The sequence below is a fragment of the Trypanosoma cruzi genome, genomic scaffold (assembly GCF_000209065.1).
Source record: "Trypanosoma cruzi strain CL Brener 1047053516813 genomic scaffold, whole genome shotgun sequence".
NCBI lineage: Eukaryota > Euglenozoa > Kinetoplastea > Trypanosomatida > Trypanosomatidae > Trypanosoma > Trypanosoma cruzi.
Genome location: NW_001849419.1, coordinates 53,214 through 77,598, shown reverse-complemented (window position 1 = coordinate 77,598; position 24,385 = coordinate 53,214). Strand labels below are relative to the sequence as shown.

Below are 24,385 nucleotides of genomic sequence, written 5' to 3'. Positions count from 1 at the left end.
GCGAACACCATGATTGGGTTGCGCGACTTCACGTCCCAAACACGAATGGTACGATCTTCAGAATCCGAAATGAGAAAATCCTTCATGTAAGTCACGCAGCATACATTATTCGTGTGACCTCGCAGCTGCAACTCCTCGTGACAAGAAGACTCCATCATGCGCCAAACACGCACAGTTCGATCATCCGCTGCTGAAGCGATATACGGCTTGGTGGGATGGAAACAGACCCAATTAACTCCCTTCTCATGCCCCTCCAGCAAATACTTGAGAGTCACGTCAGTCGTGCCAAGCAGGTCTTGGGCAATACCAACCTCCTGCTTGCGAAGTCGAAGCGACGATATGTCCCAGACGCGGATAGTCCTATCCAGACTCGCTGATACCACCAAATCTTCCCGTGGGTGAAATTGGGCGCACATAACGTAGTGGTTGTGTCCAGGAAGACACGCGACACTGCTGCGGCTCTGCCAATTCCAAATCCGGACGGTAAAGTCATCAGAGCATGAGAGTATCCAGGGCTGTTCGTGATGAAAAAATGTCACGCGGATGTAGTCCATGTGCCCCCTTAATGTAAAGAGACAGCGGCGCAGCTTGTAATTCCACACCTTTATCAGATAATCATCGGCTCCAGAAACGAACAAAGGCTGAGAAATGTGGAAATCGACGCCACGGACGGAGCCACTATGTTCCGTGTACGTGTCAATCGATGTGTTCGTGCGGTAGTCCCAAATCTGCACCGTTCCGTTATGAAGGCCGCAGAGGACCCATGGCCGCGACTTGTGGAAGCTGATCCCCTTCACCCGACAGGATCGAACGTCAAATTTGGTAAGCATGTCTAAAAATATAAATTCAGCACCTGCGGCCAACAAAATAAGATAAAGCAAGAAAAAAAAGATAAACAAAAAATCAAAAAAATTTTCGAAGGAAAAACAAAAAGAATAAGTAAAAAACGCTCAAGAATGCATAAATAATAATAATTTCGTGTGTTTCGTCAAAAAATAAAATAAAATATCACTGTTGTTATTGTCCTTCCTCTTGTGCATTTATGCCGTTTGTTCTTTTTGCGTTCATGATTCAAAAAGAAACGCGCAACTCTCCGAATACACCTGCCTTACGTTTATGTTAATGCGCATGTGACGCATCTGCGTCCGCCAGTAGACCTCATCTTCATTATTCTCGCCAGAGATCGTGCAGAGGTGCGGCGGACAATCATCCATGATGCGTGGAATAGAATGGAAGGCCACACGTGAGGGTCCAGAGAATACCGCCACATCCCCACTTCGCAACCAGAACGCATAGGGTGCATCGTCACGCGAGGAGGTTCCCATAAGGAACACACATGAGCATCCAAGCGAAATACTGATTAAAGGATGCTGCATCGACTCTTCACTCACGTCCTGGTGAGCCATCATCATAGACCCCACTGAAAAGTAATTTACGATTGCAGTCTGAGGCTCGTAGATAGACGGGTTGACATCCTTAAGATCCGGTGTGGAGCTACAAAGATGCAATATTTCTTCTATGCGCCTTTTCAGTGCTGGCGGAAAGGCTGAATAATTTTCTCTTGTGTACGTCTTGGAAGTCCAGTCGTAGCTGAAGCCAAGAGTCGCCCATCGCATCGGCGCCTCGTACCGTTTAGTGCACTTTGGCTTGCTGGCGTGTGTTGACAGATGGTTGGGATGTTGACTGGAATCCCCGTACCTTAGTATCGCATCCCGGCAAAACGCTTGTTGCTCCTCTTCAGAAATGGCGTCGGGAAAGAACAGCAACCCAGGCACGGCGACAAACTCAAAGCACCGCACTTGCGAATCGTACAAAGTGCTGACTCCGCGGATCAGCGAACGGTTCTGATCTGTGTTGGCGTCAGGACACCGAAAGTCTACCACATCACTGAAGTCGGTTTCAGGCAGTTGCTGGCGACGCGCGGCACGTCGGTCAAAGCGGTACAACTTGTAGCGCTTCTCCGCAAGCCTGAAAGGCGTCAGTGCAAGATTCTCACCACCCACGTACTGCGGCGAAGTGGAATCTCGCTCCTCCATCAACACCACCACCTGCGCCCCATAAAACACACAAATGAAAAAAAAAAAAAAAAAAGACTAAAGTAACGGGGCCGTCCGGCAAAAGCAAAAAATGGCGCCAAAACTGCTGCAGGGATACAAGCCATTTATTGATTCACGCGTGAACTCAAAAAAACAAAAAAACAAAAAAAAAACATCAAGCGCTGAAGGTCATTTCCCTCCCCTTTCTGGCAACTGCCGCGTGAGACGGAGAAGTACACACAAAAAAAAAAAAGTGGAGAAAAAAATGGGCAACTCCAAGCGTCGCTCATAAATCTCCTTTTTTGCTCGCTCCCCCCTTTTCTTAACCCCCTCCGCGCACTCTCCGAGACCATTTCAACGCCCTCCCCTAAAAACCCCGCAGTGTATTTGTGTGTGCATTTGTGTATAGAAGTTGAAACACACACAAACACAAACCAACAAAAAAGTATAAAATGATTCGGTCCATGTTGCAAGCAAATGAAAAACAAGGGAGACTCCTGAAAGATCCACAACAAGTTAAAAAACAGGCAACCGCCATGTATGGTGACGCAGTGGGTCCGATATTATTTGATGGACAATACCTTCTCTTCCTCTCCCTAACCCTAAGAATAGACGGAGAATACATGCACGACAAGAACAACACCCCCATGACAGGAGAAAACCTCTAATGACGCATTATCCGGCAGCAACGCCCATATTTTTGACCGGTTTTCCCTACACGTCATTCTCAGCGTTTCGATGCAACAGTTTTGTCCTCGACAAACTCGGCCTCCACATGTGACAAAAAACAGCCCTCGAGTTCATTCGTAACGATGGCTTCCGCCTCCGTTCCAAAGACAACATCCCCCGGCAAAGCATGCACCAGTAAAAGACACCCAGCATGGTAGTAAAAAGGGCCCCGTAACACAATAAAATAAAAAGGACAAATGTCACCGGTTTTATTTTCGATGAAAACCACCACTCCTTTAGTAGCAGCAGCAATCCTTCATACAACGAACGATGGGCCACTGCCTTTCTGAACCATGACATGAGCGATACACCAGCAAACCAAACGAACAGCCACATAAGAAAACTTACAAATGTCAAAAAAGAAAGAAAAAAACCCATATTTCGTTCTCCAATACATACCCCCAGAATACCGCAATGGTGGTCGTACTCCTTAACGTAAATTCGACAAAGTGGGCACCGATACGCACCTTCATCTTCAGCGGCATCTGTAAATCCAGGGTCACAAAGAAACAAGCTAACAACCGTCCATTCACTCAAAACGCAGAGCAGAATGATAAAACAGGTGAGAACCAGCATCGTGTTGTAAGAGTACAACTCTAACACCACTGGACTAAAGGCTAAAACTCGAAGACATACAAAAGTGCCCACGGGAATGATGCAGATAATAAAAACACCCATATGATAGTCTCGAGCAACATTGAATCGACCAAAAAGAAGAGTTCGGTCAGCAGGCTCACGCGTCGTTGATTCATCCATTTTCTACATTTTCAAACCACAAAACAAAACGGAAAATAAAAAATAAATAAAAAGGATGAAATAAAATGTGGAAAAATGAGCAGAAATAAAAATAAAAAAGAGATGTGGGGCAAGAGACTCGGGAGTAGCAAGAACATTCAACGCGTACGCGCCCAAATCCCAAAACAACACATGTATCGTTCCCTTTCTTTCTCTTCGTTCACACGGAAGTACCGCCACTATGCACACTCTAAGTGTTTACTTTAAATAAATTTTCTTTTATTATGAGCATTAACGTTAGTAACCACGGCCATTGCCGCGACCGCCTCCTCCATAGTTACCGCGACCACCTCCTCCATAGTTACCGCGACCACCTCCGCCAAAGTTGCCACGACCACCTCCGCCAAAGTTGCCACGACCACCTCCGCCAAAGCTGCCACGACTGCTGCCTCCACCAAAGTTGCCACGACCACCTCCGCCAAAGTTGCCACGACTGCTGCCTCCACCAAAGTTGCCACGACCACCTCCTCCAAAGTTGCCACGACTGCTGCCTCCACCATTTGCGGATCGGCCGCCACGACCGCCGCCTCCACGGCCTCCGCGTCCCCGCGGCTTTGGTGGGTCAGTAAACACGCGCACTGGCGTCAACTGTGTCGGGGAAACAAAGATGTTATCCCCTTCACTAATGGACCCCGCCTGTACACCAGGCATGGGCATCACAGAAAACATAACATCCGTCGTATTCCCCATCACCTCGTCAATCTTGCCAATTTTAGCCCTATTTTCTGTGTAAACAAAAGCATTAAAACGAGGCACCACTTCGGGAATCGTGACTTTATACACCAAATACCCCTCCGCAGCATTCATGAAGGTGCCAATGAGTTCCAGGCTTTCCGGTGGATCGGGTTCCGCCTCCCGTCCACCGCGTCCACCGCCACCTCTTCCGCCTCGTGGGCCACCGAAGCCGCGTCCACCGCCACCTCCTCTGCCAAACCCACCGCCGCCACCTCGCGTCATAGCCGGGAACGCCGAAAAAACGTTACGTAAAAAAAAAAAAAAGAAATAGAACTTAGCGTACAAAAAAAAAATTTTTCCTTTTTTTAAAGCTCTCAAAGCCAAAAAGAAGGAAAAAAAATATCAAGAATTTAAAAGGCAACAGCATTAGCAATAGTGGTATTAGTAAACCGATGCTTGGTGATGCCCACATCCTCCCCCCCTTCGCTCCCCAAAAAACAGAGTAAATACGTACACAATTTTCTCTCTCCGTTTTTCCTCCCTCACTGTCACTTCGTTGCAACAGGCCACCAACCAAAAAAGCAAGGCCCAATTCCACATCCATTTTTATTTCGACTGAAACAGGAACTCGACACCTTTGAAACACCACCGTCTTATTTCATGCCCACCCAACCACCACTTTACGTGCAAGGTGAAATCACAATAAAAAAAAAAGTAGCCGTAGCAATAACCAGAAAAAATGCAATTATCAACCAGAAACTTTACACCATTCCACATAGCTGTCTATAGCGCACGACCATCTGTCCTCGACGTTGTATGCCTCAATATTTGGGACAGCTGACAAGAAAATCCCAATTTGCCTCCACACATCGCGTGTAACTTCCCGCCTATAGATATCTGAATACCATTTAATCCAAGGAATTATGCGGGGCTCATTTTGAAAAAGAACCGCCCAAGCTTCCACGGCCGTTCCATAAGGCATAAGACGAGCCTCCTCGCCACGGATGTAATCGTATAGGTCGTTGTAGAATTCTGTAAAGCTATCTCCTCTGGACTCTTTCACCCACTCAACGAGAACTAACTTCAAATCCATTGGTTGTTCAATTTTGTATGTGTAAATCGTTTTAAGCCAGTCTGCACGAGGAATACAACAGCCCCGTGTGACACCCATTTTCCAAATAAGTGTATACATCTCAAAAGATTCTGGTTTAATACCGAGGCCCTTGCAAAGAAGATGAATTCCGTTCTTCCCAAACGCATCCACTCCATCAACACGGTCCTGACTCAGAAGCTGCTCATAGTAAGCCTCCATTTCATTTCGTGCGTTCCCTGTAGACATGAACGCCCTGGGGAAACATGATGTTCTTGGAGAAGACTTGGAAGCCGCTGGTCCCGACGTTGCCATCGCGCTCGCTGCAGAACGTAATATAGCATTGGCCGATTGAGCCCGGCTTGATGAAAGGGGCTGTGCAATATTCAAACTCCTCTGACCCTTGGGGGGCATCAAGTTGCTGCTGTTTCTGTTTACCACTATAAGATGCGTCTTCAGCGGGTGCCTAAAACAATTGCAAAAGGCATCACACGAGAAATAATGCACAAGACACAACTGCAAAACCGTAGTAATAATAATAATAATAATAATAATAACAAAAAAGTAATAAATTTCTTTCTCATCGCATTTCAATTCGCGTACAAAAAAAAAAAATTCTAAAAAAAAAAAAGAAGCAAATCATGAAGAAGAAGCGGTAGTAAAAAAAAGAAAAAGAAATCATTTTCTTTTTTTTTCCGACGTCACTTTCCCTCTTCCCCTCTCAAAAGTCCTCTCTTTCACTTCACCAAGTTAAGTCAGTCGCTCTTTCGCATCCTCGTCGTTCAAAAAAGAAAACGAAAAAAGAAAAGTACAAGAATTGAGTTCGATAGATGATAGCATGCGTCAATGCAAACAAATGAGCATATATATTTTTTTAAAAACGTGTGTATCCTACTGAACGTTTTTAGTGCTTCGCTGGAATTTACTGCGGGATACCTTCCACTCACCTCTCATGAAAACGAGCTCCTTTCCCGCTTGAGCATCAAGAAGTTGTGATATGTTACGGGATCGCTGGCCTGCATGGCACGCGTCCAACGGCGACGGCGGACAATACTCGTCTTGGATGGCTTGATGGAAAAAAACGGTTGATCAAATCCCTCGCTGTAAGTCCATCCTTCCGCATCGTGAGGAAAAACTTCGTGACGCCAGAGATTGAGCCACACCCACTTTGTCGAGTCTGGAAGAGTATGGCCTTCCCTGCTGCACTCAACTGTGGCGTCTTCCGTGGAAAAACCGTACGCGTGATGCTGGGAAAAAATCGTGGACACCCAGTTCTTTCCCTCGAGTATTTGGTTTTCGTAGCATGAAACTACAATTACATCACGCTCGGACTCCAGTCCCGCAAGGTCAGCCGTGTCTCTTTCATACGCCGACAGAAACAGCGTGCCCGTCAAATTCCCCACGTAACAGGTGCGATAGTAGAGGGGCGTTGAAAACTCCACCACCTCACCCAAATGAAGCATGTTCTTCAGAGGAAGACTCCCCGAGGCAATGACGGTCTTCTCTCTCCTCTTCGCAGAGCCAGGAATTCCCAACATTGAAAAGGTAATCGTTTGTAGCCTCAGAAAAACGGTATTGCTGGTAGTTGGTGCCACCACAGGTACAGCCGGTCCCGATAGCTTGTATGCATCACCTCCCTTAAATAACGCCGTGAGCAATGGACTGTTTTCTATCCAGTCAGCTGAGATTCGTAACTCAGGAGCTTCCACAGAGGGAATGCGAAGATTGGGTGAAGCCAAAACCAATTTGTCTAGTACCAACTGCACACGTGGAACTTGCTCGCCAAAAACACACAGATAAGCCCTCTGACAAAAAACGTCTGCGGAAATAAAAGCATTTGGAGCCGCCAAAGCCCTAGATGTGGTGTACTGCTTAACGTCCAAATTGCACACGCCGGGACGAAATGCAAAAAAAATGCGGATTGGCTCCGTGGCATTTAGTATCGCACTGCTTGGTGTGGCCTCCACCAGGCCCGACATAAGATTTCTAGCTTTTATCTGTGCCAGAAGCATGTCATCATGCCTGAAATCAGCGCCAAAGTTGAAAGCGCCCGAAACAATAAAATAATCAAATCGGGCTCCAATGTCAACTAGGTTGTCGCCGAAGGGGTAAGTGCTCATCATAGAACGCAACGCTGCAGCACGCCTTGATAGAGAACAGTCTATTGGCTTCGCATTTACAAGAATGATGCCTATTGTTGCCTCATTGACTCGCAGCGTACATCCCACCGAAGTAAATGCATCTTTCGGAATATCATCCGTGAACACTGGTGTTGTTTCCATCGCCTCAATGTGCGATGTCCGTAAAATAAAAGAATTTCGCACAATAATGATCAAGGCATTGTTATTCTGTCTCCTTTTCGAAAAAACGGCTGTGTTTGCAAGAACGTAGTAGAGCGAAGACCCCAAGTACTCAAGAAAATACTTTGAGAAGACATCATTGCCAATAAAGGACGCTGGCACATCCATGATCCCTATAACATACATCTCATGGGAGCCTCTTGGGATAAAACTGCCAAGCACGGCGGCACTGCGAGGCAAAGGACGGTCCTTCATCGAAAAGCAGCCGTACCACATATCCAAAACCTCATACGGCATTCGAGAAACCGTAAACTTGGATTCACCACTTACATTCACCGTTTTTGCATTTGGACGCCTAATGGTGGTACCCTGCACATGCAGAATAACATTTTTTTCATTGGGCAAACAGAGCGAAGGGCACCACATAACTGAATTGCGACGTAGTGTCATGGAAATTTCGTAAAATCGTTGCCGTCGTCCAGTTGATGTAAATTCTAATTCATACGGGTGCGCTGCATCAAAGAAGTGAAGAGTTAGGCGCTTGGAGTTGAGGGGATCCTTCTCCACCCGAAACAAATTACTAGCCGGATACTGAAACGACATGTATCCAGCCATATCCAAGTTTGCAAAGCGGCGCTTAAAGAAATCCACCAACCATATGCGATCCTTTCTATTTCCAAGAATGGCTGCATCATTCCTTTTGATAACTTTAAAGACCTCATTTAGGTAGCGGTTGTTGGGAAGTGCATGAGATGGAATCACCAAAGTCGTGACGGTCGAAAAGGGCGATAAAAGTCCATTACCAGTCGACTGAGTAGACGCATTGGCAAACTTGTCCGCATCCATCACGGTATCCGTGGCCGTGGCAGCATTTTCTGTCGTCGTGTGCGAAGTATCTTTTACCACACTTTGATTTGTCGCATTATTCCCGCCATTTTCATCCACGGCAGCCACTTCTATCATGATGTTGGAATTGATACTCGTTTCACGGGGTACTTGCGTCACGTTGAGTGTTGTTTCTTCATGCACATGAGAAGCCTTCTCGTAGTCATCGTCATTCACAACGTTCTCAGCTCTCGACAACTCCTGGCGTGCGGCCACAGCATTGATGTCGTTATCGTTCAAATCATTCTCGCTCTGGCAGATGCCTCCTGAGAAGGCCTCTCCAACTCCCTCCCCTCCCTCCTTTTCAGCAACGCTTGCATTCCCGTCGATATTCTCGTCAAGTTCCAAATCAAGATCAAACTCCAATTCACTTTCGTCCAGTTCAATTTCCTCATCTTCGTCCACAACAAGATCAGAGTCAAAGTCGCCGTTGACATTCCACACCGGCGCTATCCAGAGTACCCTCTTCCTGCATTTGATCACCATGCTCTTGTACCGTCTCCTCATCGAATTCGAGCAGCTCCTCCAGGAGCAAATCCTCGTCAATTCCAGCATCAAAATCAGCGGTCGTCAAAGAAGATAAAGGATTTTCTCCCCTCAATTCTTTTTCAACGGCATTCACATTTTGAGCAAAATAGTCGTTGCCCTTTATTTCACACAATGCTGCAGCGCTCCCCGCTGCCGGCAGCTCCCTCCCAACAGCCTCAAATGCCCTCGCCAAGGCACGTACAGTGATTTTGCCGCCTTCTATCAGCTGTGGCCGCACATTACCAAGATTCTCTAGTCGCAGGGCCGTATCGTCCGCAACTCGAGAAGCATTCGCGGCTGTATTCATATGCTTGGTAGACACAGTGTTTTGCTCTGATTCCAGCACTGCCACTTGCTCCAGAAGCTCCTCGACCTCTGTGTCGCCACCTCCTCCCAACCTCTTCTTCACGACCTCAATCTTCTGCAGGAGTTCATGGATCTTTCGTTCCTTCTCCGCATTGTCCTGCCGTAAGTTCGCAATCTCGCCCCGTTGAGCCTCTAACTGTTCCTCTAGGCGTTGCATATCCTTCTTTCGCTCCTCCATCAATCGTCTTGACTCCATCAACTTTTCATCCATTGTCATTTGTAGCTCCTTTTGAAATTTCTCACTCGCAGCAAGCTGCTCTGAGAGACTGTCCCGATCGCTGCCAGATGCACCCCGTAGTTGGCTCTTGAGCTGCTCAATTTCTTTCTGAAGAGCGGCGATCACCTCATTGTTATTACTTTCATTTACAACAGCCCTGTTTACAATCCTTTTCGCCCTCTCAGCGTACCGCAATGTACTCATCGTTTCATCGTACTGTAAAGAGGATGGACTGATCGTTGCGAGCATAACCGTCTTGGAGTTCCCACCCAAATTCTCCTTCAGAATCCACGTAAGGACGGAGTCGCGGTAGGGGATATGCCTTGGCCGTCCCGAATCCTGCTCCTCCGCGAGACTACTAATGACATTTCCCAAGCACATGAGAGACTTGTTGATGTTTACCCCTTCCGTCAGCCGCTTCCCTGTCGCCATGGACTTCGATGCCCGTTCACTGCCCGCAAGATCAACAAGATTGAGCTTCGACGTCTTTGTTTTCACAAGCCGGCCGTTCGTACACTTCTGTGTCAATGTAGTAACAAAGACAGCGTGAGAACGACTGCTGAAAGCATTCATCGCCGTTGTCCCTGAAGTGCGAACCTTGTTACCATCATTTAAAAGGCGCAAGAGTTCCTCCTCTGAGGAAACAACAAACTTCGTGAGTCCTTCAATAAAAGGCCCAAAGTTTGGATGTTCACGCACCCGCAGCGTGGAGTTTTCAAAGCCGTCCACTGATGGGCACAGCAGACAACGTACCTTCTCGTTGTAGATTTCAAAGAAAGAAACCTCCACGCAGGACTCGACGCCACTGCTGGCAAGACCACGTACTTCTGTGAAGAGACTCTTTGCAGCGCGCGGAATAACGCCAAAATCAGTTGGGGTCCCCATCATTGAGTATGTTTTACCGCTACCCGTTTGACCGTATGCAAAAATGCATCCATTGTAGCCCGTCACAACATGGTTCATCAGCTCAGAGGCAACAGACTTGTATACCATCTCTTGCGACGCGTGTGGATTTGCGTTCCCCTCCACAACTACCTGAGCGGACCACAAGGCCTCGTCAAAACAAAACTTTCCACCGACTCCCTCCAAGCAATCCAGAACCGTCACCTCGTTGTTGTTCATACGTACAATGACCACCGAATTGTCTTTCCGCTCATCGAGAATAAGAGGCCTGCAACGGACGGCGACCTTCACAGACATCGTGTTGCAACCGTAACGTTTGCTTAACTAGTTATTTTTTAATTGTGTGAGCGTGCGTGTATGCAGTGAGACGACTGGGCTGCAGTCCTCCCCAGCCAAACCTGCTCGCGGCAAAGAAGAAGAAGAAGAAAAAAAATGTATATAAATAACAAAAAAAAAAAGTCTGTCAAATTATCAACATGTACACAGCAACAAAAACAACGAAGCCGGCGCCCACAACAATCACCGCACGATACACATGCGTTGGATAAAGAAAAACTTTTTGGCTGCTGTGGGCTAAGAGAAAAAGCCGACATCAAACACCAAAAAAAAAAAAAAAATCTTCTCATTTCTCTCATTTCTCATTTCTCATTCATCTGACGAAACCTCTATGCCATTACACTCAGCAACGCTGTCGATGATACCAGTCATCGAGACGAGACTATCTCTTGTCAGTGAACCTGCCGATCCTTGAAACAGAAGAAATTCTTGCAGGATGGCAACAATAAGTGTCATGGGCTTATCTTCTACTTTCTTCAGTGCCGCCGTCCCTCTCGTCGCGTGGGCAACCGCCGTCATGACAGGAACACGCAACTGCGCTTTGGGCGATTCGCACAAGGAGAGGACGGCAAGAAGAAGAGCATAGTAGCCAGCCAACACATTCTTCTCCATGTCTTCAGCATGGTATGCACTAAAAGCCAAACACGCAACGCACGTCAAAAATGAGGGGCTCTCAACAAGAACGCTAGTGAACTCGTCACGCTTCTGGCTGGCTTCCCACTTCACGATATTTGTGGTGAAGCAGAGTGTAAAGGCAAGTGTGTCAGAAACAGCCTCAGCGTCTGTCAACGTCTTCGCAGCCACAATCGCCAGCGCGCGGCTCAGTTGCGGGGATCCACTCAACACAGAGGGAACCAAACCTGTCACATTTGTTAAAACACGCAGCGCGGCATTTTTCTCATCACAGCGTGGTGCGACCTTACAGATCTGCTTCTCATTCTCGGTTATTAAACGCACCAAAAAGACGGTCGTTATCCGCAGCTCCGATGCGTAGACTCCACGTAATCCCTCGCAGAGCGTCACTGCCTCCAACAGGTGAAGCGCATCGGCACATTCCTCCGTCTCAAGGAGGGCAGAAACAATTTTAAAACCTCCAAGTTCCGCAAAAACAATAAAAAAATTGGGATCCGATGGGTGTGAAGTATTTCTGTTTTGTCTAAAAACAATCTCGAGCAGCACACGAAGAGCCAACGAAGCGTGGGAAGTATCCTCCTCTTCCCCGCAAAGTGCATCCACACCCCGTTTAATTTCCGATAGTTTCAATGAACGTGCTGGCACCACTGCAGCTTGCCGAGCTCCCTGGGACCAGTGTGATGGCCTCTTACTCGACGCAGCTGAATTAACAGAGGCCTCTGCGTGTGATTGACAGCACCGAAGTAGAAACTTCATCAACTCCTCTTCGTAAAGGACTTCCGTATCGCACAACCTCACAAGAAAAGCAAGAAATCTAAGAAAAAGCTGCTGATACCCTTTGGTGAGTCCTCCATCGGGGACACTGCAAAGATGTCCAAGCAGCTTCGGCTGCGTGCCGGAACGCTTGAGCGATAACATCACGGTTTCAGCGCCGTACTTTGAAAAATGTTCGACCAGTGCAACAAAAGCCTCTGGAGTCCGCGCGGAGGACACAACTCGTGCCAAGTAAAGAGACATGTCTGCCAGATCTTCTTCCGCTCGGCAAAAAAAGTTTATTTCTGTTGCAAATGCACTTCCAGTGCTCTTTTGAGAATCTGAAGGGTTCATACTTCCACTGGGGGTCGTCAGGACTCGAGAAACGGCACTTCTGTTGTTTGTGGAAGTTCCATTCATACTTTCGCTTCGGCTTCGGCTACAACTGCTACTGCGGCTGCTTCCTGAATTCGTTCCATCGCTAACGCGGGACAAGGAAAAGCTTGCGTCAGGCTCCTCGATACGCCTGCAGGAGAGAATTGATTCAATAAAGCAGGTCACATCGGAAATGGTACGTCTGCGTTTCCCCATTCCCCCCCCTTTTGCAACTTCCCTTGCATACAAGACAAAAAAAAAGGTAAAAAAGTCACACACTTACACACACACACACACACACACTCACTCACCCAAAAGTAAAAAGGCGGTTATCAATCCAAGGACGCACTGACTTTTGCGTGAAATAACTACCATGAGGAGCACATGAATGTGATCCCCTGAGAAAGATAGGGAGGAAGAAATAAAGAGATGAGAATATCATCTGTGTGTCTCTCAATGTTCACAACGATTCCCCACGTAAGACGCTATCGTAGACGCTGTCAAGACTCTCTTCGGTGAGAGAAAGCGCATCTGTCGACTGGGCTCGCACGATATCGCCGCCGCATCCCAAAATGATCTCTCGCGCCACAGCACGCAACTTCCTCGGAAGAGCACCTAATTGAAACGACACCCCCTGAAGAATAGGTGTCTTGCATTCGCGAAAAATAACTTTTCGCAGACTCGCTGCGCTGTACGTGTGAGAGCCGTGACTCAAAGCCGGCACGTACTTCTCCAACTGTGCCGTGTCTCCATCTTTTAAAAAATTTCCCGTAACCACAGGAATGCCTCGTCCAACGGCAATGAGAAACTTTGGTGTTCTCGTAACCGGAGAGCCAACAACAAGGATGTCCGCGTCAACAATCCTGTCAGTCGTCTGCCACCCAAGTTTTTTCGCCAATTTCTGCGCATCCGCCTTCTCAGCCCCGTCCATACCAGAAAAGCATACCCAATGCACACGAAAAGAAGAGGAAACAGTTTTCGAGGCGCCACGTGGTGGGGTTATGTCGCTGCTTGACCGAATACGCTTTCTTCCAAAAACAACCGATCCTTCAAGATGGGGGGTAGATTCAACGCGGTCATTTGAACATTTACCAGACAAACATTCGTGAGATTTCTGCAGGGCCGCTCCATTCGCCTCCGATTTCACAGCATCGCTCGGTTTCTCTATTGTAGTAGTGACATTGGCAGTAGTGGCAACACGCGTGTCATTAGATGCGCAGAGGATTTCACTATGAGCGCCGCTTAAGTTTGTGGGGTGAGAAGTATTGAGCGACGAGAGCGCTGATGATGGCATCACGCCCTTCTGGTCACCCATCTCGTTTGTGGAACAGGCGCTGGTCTCGAGGCGCATCTCCACATCACCCAATATGACTCGGTTGCCCGGCTTCAGTTGATAGAAGCAATGCGGGTCAAGACGGATGCCATTGCCCTCACTGATAGCCAAAAATGTCCCGTTGGTACTGTTACAATCTGATATCCACGCATCGCCGTTACTGGCCACCTCAACGATGGCCTGCACTCGGCTGATTGTAAAGGAAGGAGACTCCAAACTAACAAACGACACACCATCGACAGCAGAGACAGTGGCGCTGCGGCCAATGACATTTTTTCCTGGACGCAAGAGCTCTCTTTTCCCGCTCGCCGTGTCAACAAGAAAGTATTGTTCCATTCAGCAATTTCCCGCGCTATCACTGACAAAAACGTTGTTCTCCCATCTCAAGTAACAGCCACAAATAAAAAAAAAAATACAAAAAAAAATGTATAAGACGAAGAAGCACAACAGAAGAGTCAAACACACACAACAAAAGCAAATAATAACAATATTCAACACAGAGCATTAGTAGGAGCGGCAGCTAAATTGGTGATGGCGGCGATGATGCTTAAATGTTAATGAACTGTGTGTTGTCTTCCGTGTCCTTTCATTGCCTCCCGTGCCGCATCAAAAATGCATATGCCATAGCGTCTCGCAAATACGTATTTAAAAGAAAATACATAAAATTAGCTACGTCGTTGCCAGAACATCTGCAGCGTTTCTTTTCAAAACAACACCGAGATGTTCCCCTTCTCCAGCAATTGTCGTGGCGATGTACACAACATCGTCAAAAGTCATGGAGAGACGCTTGACGGATTCTCCAGACCTCAGTAGAGTAGATGTCTGCTGCACTATTGTATACGCTAGCTGCTGCTTCTCCTCATCCTCAAAGTCTCCACTGCTCTCCATCACCCGACCCAAGGATGAGAAGACAACAAAGTGGTTGACACCCCGGTTAAGAAACTGGTCCTTCACCCAACCTGTCTGACGCATCGGCTGACACTCACAACCTCGTCGAATAAAAATAAAGCAAAAAGTGAAAAATAAATAATAATAATAATAATAATAATAATAAAGGGATAATCTAATGGTATCACCCCCCCCCCCCCCCCCCCACAGCAAGCATACAACGCCAAAAATAGACAGAATGGAAAACCCCAAACAAAAAACTAATAAAGAGAAAAAAATCACACAGCTTGGTTCTTTTCCTTGTTGCTGTTGATGGGTGTGTGTCTACGTGTGAGTCGGTGACACACATGAAACAAGAAAAAAAAAACATAAACAAGCCATATCATTCAGATACATACGCACATACTGAGAGAAAAAGAGAGACAGCAACGGACCACTAGTAATGTTTTTTGGGGGTCTTTTTCATCTTTGGTTTGCTCTGAAAGTGCACATGCAACTGTTCCTCAAAGCTAAGGTCTTCCAAAACCATCGGCTTAGGTTTCCCTCGCCAGTGCGGCCCAATGAAGTGCTGCCTGTCCGTTAACTCCTTGTGCCGCATCACCGCATCCGGGTCCATATTTCCGTACCCCCAATTTGTCATTGGCACAAAGTCGCGCTTCCCAGCCCCATGCGGAAACGCATCGGGGGACTCTTTTTCCGATCTTTTTGTGAGTCGTTGTTCGTGGTATTCGAGTGGGTTAGAGACCCCCCAGTCGTACTTTTCGCTGGCGTTTGGGATGAGCCGGAGTCGTTGTTTCGATACACACATGCGGCCGTATGAAATACGGTCAAGTGCGCTTGCTATCTGCAGCTGAAGTGAATGCCCACCACAACCGCGGTTTTGCATCCACTTTTCTCGCACCTCCACCAGAGTATGCTGACGCACGAGCGGGTCGCCGACATTCTTTGCAAGCGCAATGCATTCCTTGTAGAGAGCCAACTTTGCCACGCGGCTGTGAATGTCTTTACCCTTTGCTAGCGGTAGTGTCTGCAGCAACTGCTTGTTCATGTCGAACTTGACATACCCTCTGCATCCCACCGAGAGACGGCGCAAAAATGCCAAAAAAAGGTAAAATAATAATAATAATAAACCTGTTTCGCAACACAAGAAAAACAAATGCAGCGAATCAACAAGATAAATGCGTTTTAAACACAGCAAGAAAAAAAAAAAAAAGGGAAAGGCGTAAATAAAGAGTTTTTTGTAAAATGTAGGGAAGTGAAAAGAAAATAAATAAAAAATTAGAATGAAAAAAAAAAAAATAATGATTTTTAAATGTAAAAATGCCTTCTATAAACATTGTCTATGAGCCACTCTAATCGTGCACACATCACGAAGAGGTGGGTTTAAAATAGGAGAAGAGCGTTTTGGGTTGTGAACGTAACTGTTTCTCTATTTTCGGCGGCTTGCTACCTCTTGCCGCCTCCGCGGAGACACGCTTCAGACTACCGGCGGGGGTAGAAGGGCTACCTTGGCCAGTAGTATCACGATCATTGGAGTTAACATTTTGGGAATCGGAACGGACGCTACGCATAATGTCCGCGCTACGCCGATAAAATTCCTCCTCTGAAATAACTTCTTTGTTTTCTTTATGGCGGAAGCACACCTTGTCTTTGCAGAAGTACTCACCATTTTCAATTACGGTATCGGTCATCACCTCACGTATGTACTGTTTCTGATACTCAATAACATCACGCTGAAAGAACCCCGTCAGCTTCGGTTGGGTAGCAGAGCCCAGACTTTCGTGTCGTCTTTGATTGTGCTGTATTTGTTGTTGTTCCTTTTTTGAGGTACCGGCAACAGGCTCCGGGGTGCAAAATACCATTGGCGGAGCATCGTCGCAGAGAATGATGTCATCATTTTCCTTTGAAGAAACAGCAACATCAAGAGTAGGGAGTTCCTCATCCATAAGTTCCTCGTCGCGGCGCTCAAAGCTTATACCGCTGCTGCTGCTGTTGCTGCAATGATCACCCTTCTCTTCATCCTTGTCAAGAAGATTCTGCAGAATGGAACTGCAGGCAACAGTGGTGGTAGTGTTGGCAGTCGTCGGCCCACTGATGCGTGAAGAGTCACTTCCAGTCTTCTTCTTCGCTGACGCCTTGGCCAATTTCATGAGACTTCTGGTCTCTTCAAATTTCCCTTTCTTTTTGTTTCTGACGCAGGGCTTCTTCAAATTTGCCTCCGACTGCTTCTTCGCAGTATCTGCCGTTCGAGTGTGTTTCTTACCACTCAGCGGGGTTTTCAAGAGTGTTTGTGGACTCCTTATCGGTGACCGGCAAGACTCGTTTGGCGGCGGTGGCGGTGGCGGCGGCAGTTTGTTCCCCATACTCACGTTGTTGACGATTGTCGGTTTCTCCTGCGGTGCTGCATCCCGTGTCATTGGTTCCCCACTGCAATTCAGGGATGTATTCGCCGTTTTCATGGACTCCTGCACCCCGCTTTTACCCTCGACACGCGATGCCGCCTCTTCTCGCGTCACCACACGGTACTCGCGCTGCATGACAGCAGATGAGGGCACCAACAGGGGGACAGACCGCCGCGGCTCAAACTTCCTTGCGTCGTTGTACTTCCGCAGCGCGTAGACGTCAAATTGGGCCTCGTCAAAAGAATCCCGAACTTTTGTCGCTTCAGTTGCGTTGCGGCAAAGAAAAATCCGACGCCAGTCGCGGTTGTCAACGACGGTAACCGTGTACATCACCTCGTAGCCTTTCTCAGCAGCACCAATGGACTCAAAGGCCGCACCCACATCCTCCCGCGGGAGACGCACCTCAGATGCAAGGAGGATTGACGTCGCTTTTGCGCTTTCCAACAGCAGCGCGGATGACATTAATGTGAATCGTGGCATCTACGTGCAGAAGAAAATAATAATTAAAATAAAAGAGCCGGAAAATCAGTTTTTTAAAAAACAACAGCAACAAATAAAAATAAAAATGCAGCAACGCTATTTTCCAGTGGAGACAAAATGAGAACGCGTCCTTTTGTTGGTCGGTTCCTATTTGCTTGTGTGTTAGTTAACTATAAGAAATAGGAAAGCTGCAACTTTTCCGGGAAATCTTCCACGTACTGCTGATCTACTTTTTCAAAGACAACAAACTCACGCGATTCATCCTCATACACGCGTAGGACACTCGCAAAATTGTTGCACCGGTAGCAATAGTTTGGCGCGGACCACACGGTGCAAACAAACTCCTCATCAAAATGATATTTAAATCCCTTCTGGACAAGTTGGTGTGCCCGCGCTAAAAGGTTGAGTCCGTTACGATATAAAAATTCCCGGGTGACATTCGCTCCAAATAAATGGCCCGCGCCGCGCTGTGAAATGCCCCAGCCTTCTATGCTTCCAGGGTCCGACCAGACAAGGTCTGCAAAGGCTCCCTCGGTTGGGATCTCTTGCTTTCGCTGCAGCAGATGGATGTTGTCAATCGTGTTTACATCCGGCGAGAGACCGCCGTGAATGCAGAGAGCTCTCCCTTCAACTAGTGCCCCAACAGGCAAGCAATCAAAGACATCCGTGCAATGTCGCCACACTTCCGCCGTTTTGAACTTCCTGTTGCACTCATCGTAAAATCCATAGGCTGTTGACACCTGACGCGTCTCGTGGTTACCGCGGATAAGGGTGATCTTATCAGGGTACTTCACCTTCATCAAGAAGAGGAAGGTGACCACCTCCACGCTGTTGAACCCACGGTCAACGAGATCACCCAAAAAAATATAGTGCATGCTTGTCGTGCTAATTTCCCCTGCAAGTGCTAGAAGATGTAAAAGATCTGGAAACTGTCCATGGATGTCGCCGCAAATAGTGACAGGAAGCGGCACATTCGGAACATTACTTTCGTAAAGAAAGAGGGCCATCACCGTATTCAAAAGCAGCCGCATCTCATTGACTTCAAGCGTTTCCAGCCGACGGACTTTCTCTTCCAATGCTATTAAATCCATTTTTTCCTACCAACAACTATGATCTAATTTTGGCTACTATTTTCAAATTTCTTTAGCCGTGCCGGATATAAATTTGTTTGCGATGCCCCTTCGCTCTCTTTCTCCCTCTCTCTGTGTGTGCATGTAGGTTTGTGAGACCACAGTCCGCTCACCGAGCGCAGCTGAAAGGTCGCCGTAAAGAGCGGAACCTAACTTTCGTAGCGCACCCGCTCCCTACTTCCTGCCCCAAATAACGAAGCATCAAAGTCGTTGCACGTAAATCGCATTTAAATGTAAACAACAGTGGGGCAGATGAAATTATTCGCCCAAGGGTGCGAGAGCGCAAACGGGCCCAATTAAAAATGTGGGATAAGTGAAATTTGAATTTGGTCAGAGATTGCTGCGGCGGTAAAGTAAAAATAATAAACTAAATAAATAAATAACAGGAACAAAACCAAAGGCTTGTGACTCAGTAACTTATGGAATCCGTTAGTATAAAATCTGAAGATGAACAAACGCCTATTTCTCCCTTCTCTCTAAATCAAGTGGAGTACGCGTCAGAGATTTTACTCCAAATTAACCGAATCCGACATTTCCCGCTCATCCTCATCCTCCTCCTCTTCAGGGATGCGCAACTCCCAGTATTCGGGAAGACTAAATACCTCAGAAGGTGAGTATTGCTCTAAGCAGCGTTCCACGATCCGCAATATTTTCTCCAAGCGCCCCTGTACTTTCTCAAAAACGGAAATTGACGTCACACGGAATATGTAAGGCGAAAGACTTTGGCGAATTTGCGTCGTAAGCGGGTGATGCGGGCCTGACGAATTGCGTTTTCTGTAGACGCGCAAAGACTCATAGGTGGAGCGACGAAAGCGGCAAATGGGAATAAGATGCTCTTCGCCAAAGAAGGCGTTACCCTTCGGCTCCCGGTGCGAGTAAAAACTGCTGCCGTGATCGAGAAAGGCATACTTTGCTAGACCCGATATACGTTTTGCCTTGGGAGGCCGTTGGCATGTCGTCTTGAAGCTGCAACCACCGTAAACAAAGTTATTGTGGTCATTCATGCCACGATCCGTGTTTCCAATCAAAAAGTCAAAAATAAAGCGATCCAAAAGATCGCCAATGGCGCGAAGGCGCGAACTCTTTGGCGGCCAAAGTTTATCGCCAATCTTATAATATTTCGCTGCAAACGCACTATCATATTCATACGGTAGTGACAAAAACGATGAAAGGGCCGAATGCACATCATGCATCCAAAGCTGAATTGTCACGTAAGCACAAAGAATTTCATTGTCGGGTGACACTCCAGAAAAACCGCACGGAAAAAAGTTGCGTGTCGTATAATTATACGTAAAAATAAACCGATTAATCCACTGTGAAAAGAAAGGAGAGTATGCGGTGGCAACCTTCATGTAATTTAGCGGCAGTGGCACAAAGGCAGAAGTGGGCACCCGCGATAAGTTAAGGGCGCGGTCGATGGAAAAGGCTAAATATTCACTCGTCGCCTCAAAGTAAAATTTCCGCTGCGATACCTTTACAATGGCCTCAATCTCGCTGTGTGCATACCGCACGCGAAACTTGATGGTCCGTCCATAAAGAAGACGCGATGACATGGCTTTGATATAACGCATGTTATTGAGCTCAGCAAGATACGACTGACACAACACATCGCGTTCAGGTGTAAACTCCGCGTTCCGTTGGTCACACGCCTCCCACTCTTTTGCGTTCGCGACACGACCGGAATCGTACGGCAACGGCACCCCAGGGCCTGTCGACTCGATAATATCCGTGAAGTCGGTTGTTGGCTGATCCAAATTCCCCATCAGCCCCTCCACAATACCCAAATTATTCTCGTACGTCTGCAAGGCTTCTTCAAACTCGGGTGGAGTAAAAAGAAGGGGAGATGCCCTCGCCTTGTTTACATCATGCTTTCGTGGAATTGAAGATGGTGGCAAAGAATGCGGAGACGCTAAAGGCTCGGAGGTGGAACTGCCACTCTGCAGCGCATTTTGAGGCCACGGCGCAGGTGGGTGGATAATGTTGTACTCGCCAAACAACAGCAAAATCATCCACGACAACAGCCCAATCAACGTCATTCGTTTCCTTCTCGACCATTTTGTTTGCGCACGAGAGCGGCGTATCATCTCTCCCTCTCTCTTTTGCACACACACACACACAAACAAACAAAGGGAAAAAAAAAAGAATGCATTTATATACAACAACAAAAGAGAGACACCAGGAGGAGATTCATAAACAAAATGTGAAGCCACAATAAACACGGGAAAGAACAGAGAGGCCTCGTCACAGTAGATAAGATGCACACACAAAAAAAGAATAAAAAAAGAAAACAAAAGTGCTTCAAATTAATCCTTTTTATTTGTTGTTGTTCTTTTCCTTTCTTTTCTCCTTCTCATTTACTTGCGTATTTTTCTGTTCACATTTCCATGTCGTCCTTCTTCTCCTCTTTAATATACGCCTCATCCTTCGAAATCGCACTTTGTTTACTCTTTTTGCTCTTCACGTCGTTCCAAGTGTCGTCGCCGCGACTGCAGCCATCGTCGTCACTATCGTCATTCACGCCTCGCGACTTTTCCAGGCGCTGCCTCTGCAGCACGTCCCTCCGTGCCTCAGTAAGCAGCATCCGCTCCACCTCCTTCGCATGCGCAGTGTAAGCCTCTCTCTCCGTGGGCTCCGGTACGAACTCCTGTCGCCGCCGTTTGATACCCCATCGCAACATCTGTGACCGACTCAGCCGTGCCGTCGTCTTACGTGTGGCATCAGCAGCGTTTTGGCACTCAAATGTCCAATGCTCAGTCGACGCACACTTCTGACACACACGCGAGGCCCCTGATTGGTCCGTGACACCACGTGGGTTGCTGTACTTCTTTGGAGGCCCTTTGTTCCCGTACATCGCTCATAAACCAACAAAAAAACAAGACGGAAAAAAATAAAAAATAAAAATAAAATAAAAATAAATTAAAATGTCTCCCCATCCAAAGAAAAAAAAAAGGGCACAATTGAAAGAGCACAAGCTTCCTCGCCTTCCCTCTTCAAAAAAAAAAAATAAATAAATAAATAAATTTGCGCTTTTTTTTCTTTCCGTCGTTGACGTATGCGCATCCCCGCAGTAGGAATAAAAAGGTATCGGCAAACCCATAAATAAAAATAACGGGAAAAAAGCAAAAAAATTGCGTATTTTTGGTCGCATCTTTTCCTCATTTCTCTCCTTCTTTTTTGTTTTTGTTCCTGATTTTTTTCCTTTTTTTTTCTTTTTACATCCAAATAAGAGCTACGGCTCAAGAAATATGGAAACACCCGCCAGAATGAAAGCCTTCACAGCCACTTCACTGGTACATGGCAGCAAAAAGTCCATAATGAATTTCTCCTTTGTTGTGTTCGTGTAAAGTGGGACGGCAACGGAGGTCTTTGCTGCTGGTGGCTTCGACATCCATGCCACATAAACCTTCGGCATGGGGAAAAGTGCAGGTTCATCCGATGTTTCGATTGGTTGCATCATGTCAGATTGATCAATGAAGGCCCCTTGCAGCAAAAGTCCCTCCAAACAGACTGGAAGAGGTGCCCCCTCAGGTGGGGAAGAAACGGATATGGCAAGCTTCAGGGAGACAAGTGGTTCGTGGAGAGAATGGGCCGTTTCTTGTCGAAGTGCATGTAGGAATGTTTGAGGTCGGAAGAAACTGGAGATACTGAGGTCTGATTTCAGTAGCTCCCGGTTTACCGCCATCCTACGCCACTCCACAATTGTTGTGGCTCGACGAAGAAGTGATTGCAGCCAAGGCAAAATACGCGGGGAACCATGAAAGTAACCATCCCAGTGTGATGGCACTTCACCAGAAATCATTGCAGCAGCCTCGGCACGACGGTCCTCCTTCAGCAACGCCGTGCCCTCAGTCACCCTACGTAAATCCCCAATCGATTCATCCACCAGTGAGACGAGACGCAGTGAGGATATCATCTCAGCCGTCAAAAATCCAATAATGGGCGTAACTTCCTGTGACTCTGTTGCCGAAAGGGTCAAAAGGTTGGAATGAGGTTGTGTCAACTCCGCCCAAGCTTGAAGCACAGGCGTCAAACGGCTGGTCCACTCCTCTCGAGACAGGAACGACTCCGCTTTGGACTCATTAAGATGTTGAAGATTGTCCGTTAATTGTCGTACCTTCAAAAGCTGTACAACACGATCTGCGTTTGGCGGTAGTGAAAAAAGAGATGGAACGTCACTCTCAGGAAGTTCTGAAATAACCTTGATATAGTCCGCGTGCTTCCCTGTCCCAGGCACACGGAGAGTGGCAAAAAGATTAGCCTGTCGTTTAGCATCCGAAAGAACAGAAGGATCAAAAAAGTGCTGGGTATACTTTTGAAGAATACGCATGTCAAATTCGCTTTCAATACGAGCCCCGTAGATGGCGTTCTCTAAAATGCCTCGAATGGCCTTCCAGTCGGTTTCCGCCTTCGTTTGCTGCAAAACGATGTCTGCAGCAGAATTGAGATCAGCGGAGGTTACTTCGTACATCATGGACCATCCCTGTGGAACATAAGAGCGCCGCTCCTGTACAATGGCATGAAAAGCAGCGGCAATGAAAAGAACTTCCTTTTGTCGTGTTCCTTTTGAGTCAAAGGCGGTGCCCTCCCATTCTTTATAAGTATGAAGAAGATTCTGCTGAACGCCTGGTGGAGGCTCAAATGTAATTTTGAGACTTTGGGAAAGAAGAATGGAAGGGAATTCCTCGTGTGACTCACTTGTAAGGAATAAGCGAAATTTCGAGTCCGGGGTGAGCAGGTTAAACTCCTTCTGCAGCACCGGCACCCATGGGATCACAAGGTGCAGATTTTTAAGGAACAACCAATCACCCGTCTCGGCACATAAACGCAGCAGTCGAATTGCTTCATCGGTCTGACCACCACCCATAGCAATTTGATGAAACCGATCACGTCCAACCTGATGGTATGCAAGGCTTTGAAGCTCCTGTGATGGGTCGGCTCCCGCAGTTGTGATCAACAGAAGAGGCGTATTCGATTCCGTACGCTTAACAAAGGAGGCAAGTGTCCTGTTATCTCCCCATGAATTCACAGAAAGAAGGTCGCATGCAACTCGGTTTACTGCCGCAATGAGACGGTCTCCACGAAGTGTCTTCACGATAAGAAGGCGTTGAAAATTTGTCAATTGCATAAGAAATCTCGGGTATTCCGCTTCTGGCGTCGTTGTGCGCATCCACTGCAACCATACGTCCGCCTCTTGAAGGTTCATTTTGGGTAGCAATTCACGGAAGAGTACAACAAAAGATCGAAAAAGGTCTCGGCTGTCAGGAAGTACCCAGGTGGGCATATGAACTTCCTTCTTCTCCGCCTCAGAAGCAATGGCCCGGTCAAGAAAGAAATCCCATTCAGCAGATGTGCATTCCTTCGGATGCAATGAACGAGCAAGATAAAATGCCAAAAACCGGACGGTGTTCTTTAAGCAATGAGATGGAGACAGAGGAAACAACAAGTCGCACAAAAGTTGTTTTCAATGCTTTAATTTTTGTTTCAGCGTCGGTGTGGTCTTCGGTGTGTCGTTTTAGCGTATCACGAAATAT

At 47.1% G+C, this 24,385-nt stretch overlaps 15 protein-coding genes and 1 pseudogene across 15 annotated transcripts, besides 28 other annotated features; all 16 read right to left on the bottom strand.

The window, feature by feature from the left end:
• Tc00.1047053510687.149 (coatomer alpha subunit, putative) lies at nt 1-830 on the bottom strand (the record flags this gene model as incomplete). The annotated part of the gene is made up of 1 exon (XM_806096.1): nt 1-830. A coding segment is annotated over one exon (830 nt), but the record flags the coding sequence as incomplete, so codon positions are not given.
• Nucleotides 1-2,234: a sequence feature (areas merged during assembly that could not be assigned to a particular haplotype. This can correspond to areas where the two haplotypes were merged or to regions with more than two copies in the genome that were merged during assembly.).
• Nucleotides 862-947: a sequence feature (T-rich).
• Nucleotides 1,065-2,036, bottom strand: Tc00.1047053510687.140 (alkylated DNA repair protein, putative; the record flags this gene model as incomplete). The annotated part of the gene is made up of 1 exon (XM_806094.1): nt 1,065-2,036. The coding sequence occupies one exon, from the start codon at nt 2,034-2,036 to the stop codon at nt 1,065-1,067; it is 972 nt and encodes a 323-aa protein (XP_811187.1).
• Nucleotides 2,235-3,127: a sequence feature (areas merged during assembly that could not be assigned to a particular haplotype. This can correspond to areas where the two haplotypes were merged or to regions with more than two copies in the genome that were merged during assembly.).
• Nucleotides 2,751-3,521, bottom strand: Tc00.1047053510687.130 (hypothetical protein, conserved; the record flags this gene model as incomplete). The annotated part of the gene is made up of 1 exon (XM_806093.1): nt 2,751-3,521. The coding sequence occupies one exon, from the start codon at nt 3,519-3,521 to the stop codon at nt 2,751-2,753; it is 771 nt and encodes a 256-aa protein (XP_811186.1).
• Nucleotides 3,128-5,569: a sequence feature (areas merged during assembly that could not be assigned to a particular haplotype. This can correspond to areas where the two haplotypes were merged or to regions with more than two copies in the genome that were merged during assembly.).
• Nucleotides 3,542-3,619: a sequence feature (T-rich).
• Tc00.1047053510687.120 (snoRNP protein gar1, putative) lies at nt 3,798-4,517 on the bottom strand (the record flags this gene model as incomplete). Its single annotated transcript, XM_806092.1, has 1 exon — nt 3,798-4,517. One exon carries the CDS (start codon nt 4,515-4,517, stop codon nt 3,798-3,800), a length of 720 nt encoding a protein of 239 aa, XP_811185.1.
• Nucleotides 3,925-4,102: a microsatellite.
• Tc00.1047053510687.110 (hypothetical protein, conserved) lies at nt 4,984-5,739 on the bottom strand (the record flags this gene model as incomplete). The annotated part of the gene is made up of 1 exon (XM_806091.1): nt 4,984-5,739. The coding sequence occupies one exon, from the start codon at nt 5,737-5,739 to the stop codon at nt 4,984-4,986; it is 756 nt and encodes a 251-aa protein (XP_811184.1).
• Nucleotides 5,570-5,772: a sequence feature (areas merged during assembly that could not be assigned to a particular haplotype. This can correspond to areas where the two haplotypes were merged or to regions with more than two copies in the genome that were merged during assembly.).
• Nucleotides 5,773-6,778: a sequence feature (areas merged during assembly that could not be assigned to a particular haplotype. This can correspond to areas where the two haplotypes were merged or to regions with more than two copies in the genome that were merged during assembly.).
• Nucleotides 5,853-5,896: a microsatellite.
• Nucleotides 5,929-6,003: a sequence feature (T-rich).
• Nucleotides 6,276-8,471, bottom strand: Tc00.1047053510687.100 (Unc104-like kinesin, putative; the record flags this gene model as incomplete). Its single annotated transcript, XM_806090.1, has 1 exon — nt 6,276-8,471. The coding sequence occupies one exon, from the start codon at nt 8,469-8,471 to the stop codon at nt 6,276-6,278; it is 2,196 nt and encodes a 731-aa protein (XP_811183.1).
• Nucleotides 6,779-6,854: a sequence feature (areas merged during assembly that could not be assigned to a particular haplotype. This can correspond to areas where the two haplotypes were merged or to regions with more than two copies in the genome that were merged during assembly.).
• Nucleotides 6,855-10,167: a sequence feature (areas merged during assembly that could not be assigned to a particular haplotype. This can correspond to areas where the two haplotypes were merged or to regions with more than two copies in the genome that were merged during assembly.).
• Tc00.1047053510687.94 (Unc104-like kinesin, putative) lies at nt 8,929-10,821 on the bottom strand (the record flags this gene model as incomplete). Its single annotated transcript, XM_806095.1, has 1 exon — nt 8,929-10,821. One exon carries the CDS (start codon nt 10,819-10,821, stop codon nt 8,929-8,931), a length of 1,893 nt encoding a protein of 630 aa, XP_811188.1.
• Nucleotides 10,168-10,387: a sequence feature (areas merged during assembly that could not be assigned to a particular haplotype. This can correspond to areas where the two haplotypes were merged or to regions with more than two copies in the genome that were merged during assembly.).
• Nucleotides 10,388-11,952: a sequence feature (areas merged during assembly that could not be assigned to a particular haplotype. This can correspond to areas where the two haplotypes were merged or to regions with more than two copies in the genome that were merged during assembly.).
• On the bottom strand, nt 11,170-12,837 carry Tc00.1047053510687.90 (hypothetical protein, conserved; the record flags this gene model as incomplete). The annotated part of the gene is made up of 1 exon (XM_806089.1): nt 11,170-12,837. The coding sequence occupies one exon, from the start codon at nt 12,835-12,837 to the stop codon at nt 11,170-11,172; it is 1,668 nt and encodes a 555-aa protein (XP_811182.1).
• Nucleotides 11,953-12,294: a sequence feature (areas merged during assembly that could not be assigned to a particular haplotype. This can correspond to areas where the two haplotypes were merged or to regions with more than two copies in the genome that were merged during assembly.).
• Nucleotides 12,295-17,105: a sequence feature (areas merged during assembly that could not be assigned to a particular haplotype. This can correspond to areas where the two haplotypes were merged or to regions with more than two copies in the genome that were merged during assembly.).
• Nucleotides 12,894-12,932: a microsatellite.
• Tc00.1047053510687.80 (hypothetical protein, conserved) lies at nt 13,082-14,290 on the bottom strand (the record flags this gene model as incomplete). The annotated part of the gene is made up of 1 exon (XM_806088.1): nt 13,082-14,290. One exon carries the CDS (start codon nt 14,288-14,290, stop codon nt 13,082-13,084), a length of 1,209 nt encoding a protein of 402 aa, XP_811181.1.
• Nucleotides 14,353-14,380: a sequence feature (AT_rich).
• Tc00.1047053510687.70 (hypothetical protein, conserved) lies at nt 14,624-14,926 on the bottom strand (the record flags this gene model as incomplete). The annotated part of the gene is made up of 1 exon (XM_806087.1): nt 14,624-14,926. One exon carries the CDS (start codon nt 14,924-14,926, stop codon nt 14,624-14,626), a length of 303 nt encoding a protein of 100 aa, XP_811180.1.
• Nucleotides 14,980-15,008: a microsatellite.
• On the bottom strand, nt 15,279-15,890 carry Tc00.1047053510687.60 (hypothetical protein, conserved; the record flags this gene model as incomplete). The annotated part of the gene is made up of 1 exon (XM_806086.1): nt 15,279-15,890. The coding sequence occupies one exon, from the start codon at nt 15,888-15,890 to the stop codon at nt 15,279-15,281; it is 612 nt and encodes a 203-aa protein (XP_811179.1).
• Nucleotides 15,952-15,972: a sequence feature (AT_rich).
• Nucleotides 16,106-16,164: a sequence feature (AT_rich).
• Tc00.1047053510687.50 (hypothetical protein, conserved) lies at nt 16,210-17,724 on the bottom strand (the record flags this gene model as incomplete). The annotated part of the gene is made up of 1 exon (XM_806085.1): nt 16,210-17,724. The coding sequence occupies one exon, from the start codon at nt 17,722-17,724 to the stop codon at nt 16,210-16,212; it is 1,515 nt and encodes a 504-aa protein (XP_811178.1).
• Nucleotides 17,106-17,620: a sequence feature (areas merged during assembly that could not be assigned to a particular haplotype. This can correspond to areas where the two haplotypes were merged or to regions with more than two copies in the genome that were merged during assembly.).
• Nucleotides 17,621-24,385: a sequence feature (areas merged during assembly that could not be assigned to a particular haplotype. This can correspond to areas where the two haplotypes were merged or to regions with more than two copies in the genome that were merged during assembly.).
• Nucleotides 17,738-17,758: a sequence feature (AT_rich).
• Nucleotides 17,895-18,815, bottom strand: Tc00.1047053510687.40 (serine/threonine protein phosphatase, putative; the record flags this gene model as incomplete). Its single annotated transcript, XM_806084.1, has 1 exon — nt 17,895-18,815. The coding sequence occupies one exon, from the start codon at nt 18,813-18,815 to the stop codon at nt 17,895-17,897; it is 921 nt and encodes a 306-aa protein (XP_811177.1).
• Nucleotides 19,209-19,237: a sequence feature (AT_rich).
• Nucleotides 19,361-20,938, bottom strand: Tc00.1047053510687.30 (hypothetical protein, conserved; the record flags this gene model as incomplete). Its single annotated transcript, XM_806083.1, has 1 exon — nt 19,361-20,938. One exon carries the CDS (start codon nt 20,936-20,938, stop codon nt 19,361-19,363), a length of 1,578 nt encoding a protein of 525 aa, XP_811176.1.
• Tc00.1047053510687.20 (hypothetical protein, conserved) lies at nt 21,229-21,705 on the bottom strand (the record flags this gene model as incomplete). Its single annotated transcript, XM_806082.1, has 1 exon — nt 21,229-21,705. The coding sequence occupies one exon, from the start codon at nt 21,703-21,705 to the stop codon at nt 21,229-21,231; it is 477 nt and encodes a 158-aa protein (XP_811175.1).
• Nucleotides 21,738-21,770: a microsatellite.
• Nucleotides 21,848-21,875: a microsatellite.
• Nucleotides 22,002-22,067: a sequence feature (A-rich).
• Tc00.1047053510687.10 lies at nt 22,084-24,385 on the bottom strand (annotated as a pseudogene; the record flags this gene model as incomplete).